The sequence below is a fragment of the Myotis brandtii genome, unplaced genomic scaffold (genome assembly GCF_000412655.1).
Source record: "Myotis brandtii unplaced genomic scaffold, ASM41265v1 scaffold1316, whole genome shotgun sequence".
Taxonomy (NCBI): domain Eukaryota; kingdom Metazoa; phylum Chordata; class Mammalia; order Chiroptera; family Vespertilionidae; genus Myotis; species Myotis brandtii.
The window spans coordinates 556-10,801 of NW_005354660.1; the positions used below are offsets into that span (position 1 = coordinate 556).

Consider the following 10,246-nt stretch of genomic DNA (forward strand, 5'->3'; position numbering starts at 1 on the left):
TGATTTGTTTCATGTTATCCCATAGCTCCCTTAGGCTCTCCTCCTGTCTTTTAATTTTTTGTTTTTCCAATTTCAGTTCAGTGTGGGTGTGTTTTGCTTCCCTGTCTTCTAATTCGCTAATTCGGTCCCCCACTTCTCCTAATCTACTGTTGAAACATTCCATGGTGTTTTTTATTGCAGCTATGTCACTCTTTATTTCTTCTTGATTCTTACATAAGTTATTGATTTTTTTTTCATCCATCCTGTTTCTGAACTGTATCACCCTTATTCTGAATTCTTTTTCTGACATATTGCATGCCTCTGTTCCACTTAGCTGCTTATCTGGTGATGTCTCCTTTTCAGTCCTTTGGGGGTTTCATTGTCTACCCATTTTTTATCTCGCTGACAGATCTAGATGTCAATTCATGCAGGGGGTGTTCCTTGAGTGGCAGTGGCTCCTTGGGCTGCAGTTGTTGACCGGGCCTGCTCAGTTGGCAGTGGCTCCTTTAGTGGGTGCTGTTCGCAGCAGCGGTGGCTCCTCTGGTGGGTGGGGGAGGGCTGCTCGCACAGCTGCTGCTCCTTGGACTGGGGTGGGCCGCTCAAGAGGCTGCTGCTTCTCGGATGGGGGCGGGCTGCGCGTAGCTACTGCTCCTCGGATGGTGGTGGGCTGCTCGTGTGGCTGTTGTACCTCAGACAGGGGTGGACTGCTCACGTAGCTGCTACTCCTTGGGTGGGGGCTGGCTGCGCGTGGCTGCTGCTCCTTGGATGGGGCAAAGATTTTTTTTATATATCCTGTGAAATTTAGAGGTAACTGTAATGATCCAGGTATTTAAGGGTTACAGTGACAATATCTTGTTAGGAATCCTCTTATCAGATGTCTGGATAGCCACAACTACTTTAGCACCCAGCTGGTGGGAGGCTCCCTGGCACCCAGCAACCGCTGCACACTATGGGCGAGGCTAGAGGGTAAAATTCTCGCTGGCCTAGCAATAGCCTCACACTCTGTGCCAGGACTGGCTTATTTGCTGTGGCCACTGTTTGTGGGAGGTGGTTGTCATAAAGACAGAAGTTGTCATGTAGAGTGTGGTGGAGAAATAATCATTTTGCATTAGCAAATACCTTCAAAAGATGAGTGGACATGAGATTAATTGGAGGCCGAAGAGTAATTCAAACAACATGAGTCTAGGGTTGGTACATAACACCTTTTCTAAACTCTCACCAGGATTTTGTTTTGACCCTCAGTGTGGCCTGGCTGTGGGGAGTTGAAATCCGTCTTGTGGATTAGCTTAGAGCAGTGATGGCGAACCTTTTGAGCTCGGCGTGTCAGCATTTTGAAAAACCCTAACTTATCTCTGGTGCCATGTCATATATAGAAATTTTTTGATATTTGCAACCATAGTAAAACAAAGATTTACATTTTTTATATTTATTTTATGTATTTAAATGACATTTAACAAAGAAAAATCAACCAAAAAAAATGAGTTCGCGTGTCTTAGGTTCGCCATCACTCGCTTAGAGGCTTGATTGGTCGTCTGTGAGACGCACTGGGCATGCTGCAGAGGGCCATCAGGGCTGGGACTTGAGTGAAGGTTAAGTGAGGGATGTTGGCTGTGACTAGTGAAGGGACATCAAGTGCAGCACAACAGGAGGTGGGCTATGGATATCTGAGATCTGATTGTTGTTCTTAATAGTTGAGGTTGAAGGGGAAAAAAAACAGTCATGGAGAGAGGCCTACATAGCACCACTCAAGTCTGCCTCTATGAGTGTGGACTAACAGAGTCTGGGCAGTACTTGATCCTGATTCAATTTGACAACCCTCCTCTGGACCACACATGCTGAGTAATAAGGAAAAGGCCATGTGATGAGTATGGTGGTGGGAGCTGTGGAAGTGCAGGTTTAAGAGAGGTGTGGTATAAAGAGTGATGTACACTTGAAGAGGGAGTGTGAATTCATGGCCACAGCACCATGACATTGACATAAGAGTGAATGAAGGAAGAGTCTATTTCTGGTGGTCCCTGGATGGAACAGTAAGGTGAATTTTAGGGTAATTGCCTGGAAAGAGGGGTGTGTGGGTGCTGCATTCTAGGTTAAGAGCTTAGGTGCCATTTAACCACCTGCCTTTTGTTGTTGGGAGTGACACACTGGTTAATGGGAATGACATAGAATTCATCAGTGTTACCCAGGCTTGTAAATCTCCACTGGCATGGGTAAGATAGAAGGGTAAGAGAGAAGTAGATTATGGAGGTGAGGACCTATATTTTTGGAAAAAAGGTGATTAGGAAATAATATATCCACGCCACAGCAAATTTCCACTACCTTTGAAGTTGTGCATCTGGGAAAGAAGCTGTGTGAGAGAAGTGTTGTTCAAAGAACTATGTGCAGCAGATTGTGAAAAGTGGTGGCCTCAGCACCTTGGGATTGGGGTCAAGTGGGTGAAATGTGATGCCATGTTTTTGGTGTCTTAGAGGAACCATCGGAGGGACTACAATGCTAAGTCCTGACAAGAAGAGTATCAAATCACTCACACTGTCTTTATGGGCTACATCCCTCACTAACCTATATTTTGACACCCACTCTATCGATAAAAGGCATTGTGGCATACATGGGAGGTCCAGAGCTCAGGTATCATCTATCTCAGTGATGGCGAACCTATGACACGTGTGTCAGAGGTGACACATGAACTCATTTTTTTGGTTGATTTTTCTTTGTTAAATGGCATTTAAATATATAAAATAAATATCAAAAATATAAGTCTTTGTTTTACTATGGTTGCAAATATAAAAAAATTTCTATATGTGACACGGCACCAGAGTTAAGTTAGGGTTTTTCAAAATGCTGACACGCTGAGCTCAAAATGTTTGCCATCACTTGTCTATCTGCTGAACTGCCTTCATTGTTGTGGGAAGAAAAATATCAGCAGGAAAATAAGAAGACAGTGGCTTTCATGGGATGAAGGCCTGGTATTTTCTCGGATGTGAAGAGTGCAAAGAGCAGATGGGTGTGGACGGTGGGGAATATGACAGAGTTACAATCTTAAGAGTGAATCTGATCATAGGCTGTACTGTTCCCATTATGACAGGATGTGAACTTTGAGGGCGTGGCCATTGCCTTCTCTGAAGAGGAGTGGGTGATCCTAGATGAGGCTCAGAGACTTCTGTACTGTGATGTGATGCTGGAAGTGTTTGCCCTTGTATCATCTGTAGGTAAGACCTTCACATTCTCCCAGTGTCTCGAGGTGATGACCTCTCTTCCTTTATTCCTCAGGCATAGCTTTCTCTCTCCCACAGCCAGAACATTGTCTCTGCTAATTTCCCCCACTGTCCTGTCAAATGTTCTGTGGCTGCCAGGGATGAGCTGAATGGAGAGCCCTGAGCAAAGGACTCCATGAACATCCCTAACACCTGTTACCTCAAAAAGTACAGGAAGTGTCAGGGAGTCAGGAGTCTCACAGTGAGTTTAATAGGTCCCAGGTTGCATTTTCTCGTCATTGAAAGCTGACAGTGTCCACATGCATGGCTTCTACTTCTGCCCTCTTTCTAGCTAAGGGTTCTTTGTGCCACATTATGGTCTTTACCTGCATGAACCATAGGCAGTTCTGGTAAGGCCCTCATTCAAGTGTTTGTAATATTCTCATCCCTGAATCCTATAGCAAACTATGTTGCTCAGGCCCAGTGCGGACTGCTCACTTCTTCATCACCTGTTCCTCTGCACTGGTGCCTCTGCAGTATTCTGCAACATTGACTTGCACATGTGATATTAGGTGCATATATGTGCAAATTATTCCTTCGAAACCAGCTACTCCTTTATTGAATTTTACTTGAAGTAAGACCTAAACAACTTCTTGCACAGCTCGCCCCCATCCCCGGCAAACAATCTGTGCAGAATGCTGTTAGTTGAAGGATGAGCTGGAGATCCATATTCCACTCCATGTGGCGCTTGCCATGTTTGTGTCATATTTCTGGTGAGGCCTCCCTGTGTTGTGGTCTTCATTAGCCAAGAAAGTCACAAGAGCCTCTTATTAATCCTTCCTGCACATCTCTTATTTTCAGACAATTGCATGGAACCAACGTGTGATGTGTAACACACTTTTGCAATGGGACTTCTCCCTGCCATCACATTCAAAATTCATTTCCTCACCATTTCTCACTTTTCAGGTTGTTGGCATAAAATGGAAGATGAGGAGGCCTGTTCTGATCAGCGTGTATGTATACAAGGTGAGTCACAGGTCAGGACTTCTAAGACAGCTCCAGCCACCCATAAGAACCATCTCTGTAAGCAGTGTTTCTCTGTGTTACAACATATTTTGCACCAGACTGGGTTTCATGCAGCAGACTTTGAGCAGAGAGCCTTCTGTAGTGACGCATATGTTGGAGACTTCTGTTTCGGTGCAAACCCTCACCAGCAACAAAAGAATGAATGTGGAGAGGGGCCCTGGAAACAAGCTATGGACAGGGCCTCTTTTGTGAACAGATGCAGCTTCTCCTTATCTTCAAAGCCTTCAACCAGCAGGAAGGTTGGGGAAGACTTGCAGTCCAACTCAGAGCTTCCCCAGCACCAGGCCACTCTCAACACTGAGGAGCTACACTGTGGCAGTGAGATTTCACAGGAATTTCTCAGTGGAAAACGTCATCACCAGTCGGGTGAATGTGAAAACGCTGCCAGCCACAACCTGAAAGTTGTTCAATATCAGGGTGTGTGTGCTGGAGAACTGATTTATGAGTGTAACAAATATAGGAAAGTGTTTAGACGAAACCTTAATGTCGTTCGACATAAGGGAGTTCACACTGGAGAAAAGCAATATGACTGTAATGAATGTGGGAAGTTCTTCAGAAAAAGACCTGCACTCATTAAACACCAGAGAGTTCACACTGGAGAGAAGACATATGCGTGCAGACATTGTGGGAAGTCTTTCAGTTATAAGTCTACCCTCAAACAACACAACAGAGTTCACACAGGAGAAAAGCCATATAAGTGCAGAGAATGTGGGATATCCTTTCGTCAAAAGACCCACCTCACTGAACACCTCAGAGTTCACACTGGAGAGAAACCATATGAGTGCAGACATTGTGGGAAATCCTTCAGTTACAAGTCTAACCTCAAACAACACAACAAAGTCCACACAGGAGAAAAGCCATATAAGTGCAGAGAATGTGGGATGTCCTTTCGTACAAGGGCTCAGCTCACTAGACACCTCCGAGTTCACACTGGAGAGAAGCCGTATGAGTGTAGAGAATGTGGGGTGTCCTTTCGTACAAGGGCTCAGCTCACTATACACCTCAGAGTTCACACTGGAGAGAAGCCATATGAGTGTAGAGAATGTGGGGTGTCCTTTCGTCAAAGGGCTCACCTCACTGAACACCTCAGAGTTCACACTGGGGAGAAGTCATATGAGTGTAGAGATTGTGGGATGTCCTTTCGTACAAAGGCTCAGCTCACTAGACACCACAGAGTTCACACTGGAGAGAAGCCACATGAGTGTAGAGAATGTGGGATGTTCTTTCGTACAAGGGCTCAGCTCACTATACACCTCAGAGTTCACACTGGAGAGAAGCCATATGAGTGTAGAGAATGTGGGGTGTCCTTTCGTCAAAGGGCTCACCTCACTGACCACCTCAGAGTTCACACTGAAGAGAAGCCACATGAGTGTACTGAATGTGGGAAGTCTTTTAGCCAAAAATCTAACCTTAATAAACATCTAAGAGTTCACACTGGAGAGAAGTGTTAAATGTGCAGGGGAATGTTTCATTTTATTCACTTAGAATAACAACACTGAAGGAGACTCATTGCGACCTATTTTCCTGAATTTAAACTTCTTTTAATGGAACATGCACTCTTCTAGATTCCTCATGTTTCCAGTACAGGTGAAGCTTAAAGGAGGTGCATTGCACTTTCTAACATGCCCAGGTCTTCTACCTGATTGATTTGTGGCTGAAGAGATTTTCCCTCTAACACCTGGGTCACCTGAAGAGTGTGTATCAGTCCCAACCCCTGGGTGCTCAGGGGAAATGTATTCTGTGTTGTCACTTGTGCTTGAGAACATTAGGATCCCTCCACTCCTGACAGGATCTTCATTTATCTCCGAGGAGGTAATGCACCTGACCCAGGGTTCATACAGGGCACCTTCCTCAGCTAAGAAGTGCGGCCTCTGTCAGGGACATGTGGTTCTCACATTATGCTGTGATGAATTGTTTCAAATTCTGATTCACCAACCTGCAAACCGCTTTCTGTCCTATTTTCTGGTTTGTGATCTTTAGTAAAGGTATTTTTTCTTTAGTACCTTTAATTTTCTTGGTTATATTCACTCCCAGGGATGATTTTCAAGCACAATTGTGATCTGTCATCATCTAGAGTTAGTAGATATTGTGTGGATCCCAATCTTTCTGTGCTTTAGGAGGGACAGCATAATGCCAGAAAATCACTCTTTGACCAATATTGGCTTATTTTGCATTTTTCCCAAAGCCTTGAAATAAAGACTGCGTGAATGTGTGGTTCTAACTTGCAGGTTTGATCCTGGCCCATATGGAGATGTAGGAGGCATCTAATTTTTTCTTCTCTCTCACATTGATGTCTCTCTCAATCTCTCTCTTCCTCTCCCCCTTCCCTTGCACTCTGTCTAAAAAATCAATGGAAAAATACCCTCAGGTGAGGATTACCAAAAAAATCCAAACATTCACCCTGGTGCTCTGAGATGGGGCCTCTGCCTGCACAGCCCACCTTTGCTCACTCTTTCCTGCCTTTGCCTCAGATGTTCCCACTGCTGCTGAGCATGCTGTGCCCATCCCAGTGTTTTGCAGAGAGGAGGCCCAGGCAAGACCCTGGGAGGGATTTGGGTTCTGTGTCTGCCTGAGATGTGCTGGCTAGGGCTCTTCTGTCTCCATTCAGAGGTCTCTCCAGCCTGCTCCTCCCCACCCGCCAGGCACCTGGCCTGCTGCAAATGAACCTACTTCTGTATCTGGGAGAAGCCCCCTGATGCTATGGGCCCTGAAATCAGTTCACCTTTAGAAAATCATGACTCCCGGTAACCCATTCTCACCCCTGAGACCCACTGGTGTTTACGTCTCTTTTTTTTTTCATTTTAGGGATTATTTTGCACTTTAACTTTATTAAAAATAAAGCACGCCACTCCTCCACCCCCTCACCCAGCCAGTACTGGAGGTAGCATGGATTCTCCAGGATATGGTGGTGTGTATTTTCAATGGTGAGAACATTCTGCAATATAAGCATTTCCAGAAGGAGAGGCTTGATCTCCATATAATTCCACATGCGGAGAATGAGTTGTGGTTGGTGTGTCCCCCCCCCCCCCCCCCCCCCCCCCCCCCCCGAGTTTTGCCTGTGCACATACGACCTGAAATGAGGTGATAGTTCCTGGATTGCTGGGAATAGTGTGCTGCTGGGGTGTGTGGTTGAGGGGGCAGAGAGGTTGGGTGCCTGTGAATGTGTTCCTGCCAGCTCATGGGCCAGGTTCCTTGAGTGAGTGGGCTCCGGGAAAGCTGTAGGGATGAGAACTTGAATCAGGCTGGATGGAGGCTCAGCAGCCATAGGTGGGCATAAGGGACACATATAAAGACTGAGGCCGTGGATACTGTTGAGCTCAACTGTTTCAGACACCCCAAATACAGAGTCCCCTGTCCTTGGGAACTGGCATCTAGTGGAGGACAGTACACAAAGAATGGTCCAGGATACCGGTGAGAGGTAACAGCAGCTGTGGGGGAAGGTGAAACCAGCATTGGTCAGTGGGGTCTTCACTGAGGAAGTCTGGGAAGCTTTGGCAGGCCCCAGGTGAGAGCCTGCAGGGAGCCTGCCGTGTGCATTTGCGAGCTGTACGGTCACTATGGCTGGTTTTAACAGCAAGGTTCAGAAAGTGGTAAAAAATAAAAATAAAATAAATGGTGGCCAAATAGGCTGATATATTGTGCATCTCGTCCTGAGCCAGACTGGAAATACAACTAAATCAAAGAACACCCACTTGTTATTAACAAATTACATGCAGCTGAGCAGACCATTTACAATAAGGAAAGATGCCCAGGGAATGGCAAGAACTGGGAAGTGGACTTGACAGACACAGAATGAGGTGCCGTAAGAACTGACCCCACAGAAATACAAAGGGCTGTAAGAAAATACTATGACGGACATTATTCCAACAAACAGGACAACCTGGACAAAAAGCCCATATTCTTAGAAAAATACAGCCTTCCAAAACTCATTCAGGAAGAATCAGAAAACCTGAAAAGACCAATAACTACTAACGAAATTGAAGCAGTAATTAAAACAAAACAAAAAACACCCAGCAAACAAAAGGTCTGGTCCAGATGGCTTACCTAAACAGTTTTACCAAACATTCAAAGAAATAACAACTATACCCCTCATACCATTCCAACAAATCCAAGAGGATATAACTCTTCCAACCTCATTTTACAAAGCCAGCATTATCCTAATTCCAAAACCAGATAAAGACATGGCAAAGAAAAAGAACTACAGACCAATATTCCTGATGAACCTAGACACTAAAATCCTTGACAAGATTTTAGCAAACCAGGTCCAGCGATACAATAAAGACATCAAACATCATGACCAAGTGGGATTTATTCTGGGGATGCAAGGCTGGTACAATATTTGCAAATCAATAAGTGTGATACAGCACCATAGATTGCGAGACAAAAAAAAAATTGCAAAAAAAATCACATGATCATATCAATGGATGCAGAAAAAGCATTAGACAAAATCCAACACCCCTTTTTTTATATATAAAAACTCTCAGCAAAGTGGGAATTGAGGTAACATACCTCAACATAACCAAGGCCATATATGACAAACCTTTAGCCAACATCCTACTTAATGGGCAAAAATTAAAACCATTTCCCCTATGAATAGGAACAAGACAGAATATCCGCCTTCACACTCTTGTTCAAAATTGTACTGGAATTACTGGCCATAGTGATCAGACAAGAAGAAGAAATAAAAGGCATCCAAATTAGAAAGGAGGAAGTAAAACTCTCATTCACAGATGACATGATATTGTACCTAAAGACTCAATAAAAAAAAACAAAACACTACTAGATATAATAAATGAATTCACAAACATAGTAGGATTCAAAATTAGCAACCAGAAATCCATGTCATTTTTATACAACAATTGTGAACTCTCAGAAATAGAAACATACACACACACACAATCCCATTAACCATTGCAACAAAAAATTAAGATATTTAGAAATAAACCTAACCAAGGAGGTAAAAGACCTGTGCTCCAAAAAATAGAGGACATTGGAAATAGAGATAGAGATCAACCAAAGGACTTGTATGCATGCATATAAGCATAAGCAATGGAAACAGACACTGGGGTATAAGGGCATGAGTGAGAGGATGGGGGACAATGGAGGGATAAGGACACATTTTTAATACCTTAATGAGAAAAAAAAAGAAAACAATAAAATAGAGATAGAGGAAGATATAAACAAGTGGGAAAATATACTGTGTTCAAGGATTTGCAGAATCAACATCATTAAAATGTCCCAATTATGCCAAGCAGTCTACAGATTCAGTGCCATCCCTATTAAAACACCAGAGCCATATTTCACAGACCTAGAATAAACACTCCAAAAATTTACATGGCACCAAAAAAGACCCCCAAAAGCTGCAGCAATCTTGAGAAAGAAGAACAAAATCAGAGGAATCACAATAGCAGTTAACAAGTTATACTACAAAGCCACTGTAATCAAAACAGCCTGGTACTGCCACAAGAACAGGCATGTCGTTCAATGGAACAGAATAGAGAACCCAGAAATTGACCCAAGTCACTGTGCTCAATTTTTGACAAGGGAGGCAAGAGCATACAATTTAGACAAGATAGTCTCTTTTATTATTGTGGTAAAATTGGACAGGTACATGCAAAAAGATTAAACTAGACCACCAACTTACACCATACACAAGAAAAAACTCAAAATGATGAAAAGTCTTAAATGTAAGACATGAAATAAAAAAAAAAGTCCTAAAAGAAACCATAGGCCATAAATCTCAGACCTATCTCTCATAGCAATATGTTTACTGATACATTTCCTAGGATAGTGATGGCGAACCTATGACACGCGAACTCATTTTTTTGGTTGATTTTTCTTTGTTAAATGGCGTTTTAATATATAAAATAAATATCAAAAATATAAGTCTTTGTTTTACTATGGTTGCAAATATCACATTTCTATATGTGACATGGCACCAGAGATAAGTTAGGGTTTTTCAAAATGCTGACATGCCGAGCTCAAAAGGTTCA

At 43.5% G+C, this 10,246-nt stretch overlaps 1 protein-coding gene across 1 annotated transcript; it reads left to right on the forward strand.

Moving 5' to 3' along the window:
• Positions 1 to 3,058: 3,058 nt before the first annotated feature.
• Positions 3,059 to 6,474, forward strand: LOC106723572 (zinc finger protein OZF-like; the record flags this gene model as incomplete). The annotated part of the gene is made up of 2 exons (XM_014534679.1): positions 3,059 to 3,182; positions 4,134 to 6,474. Coding segments are annotated over 2 exons (1,695 nt in total), but the record flags the coding sequence as incomplete, so codon positions are not given.
• Between the last annotated feature and the right edge of the window lie 3,772 nt (positions 6,475 to 10,246).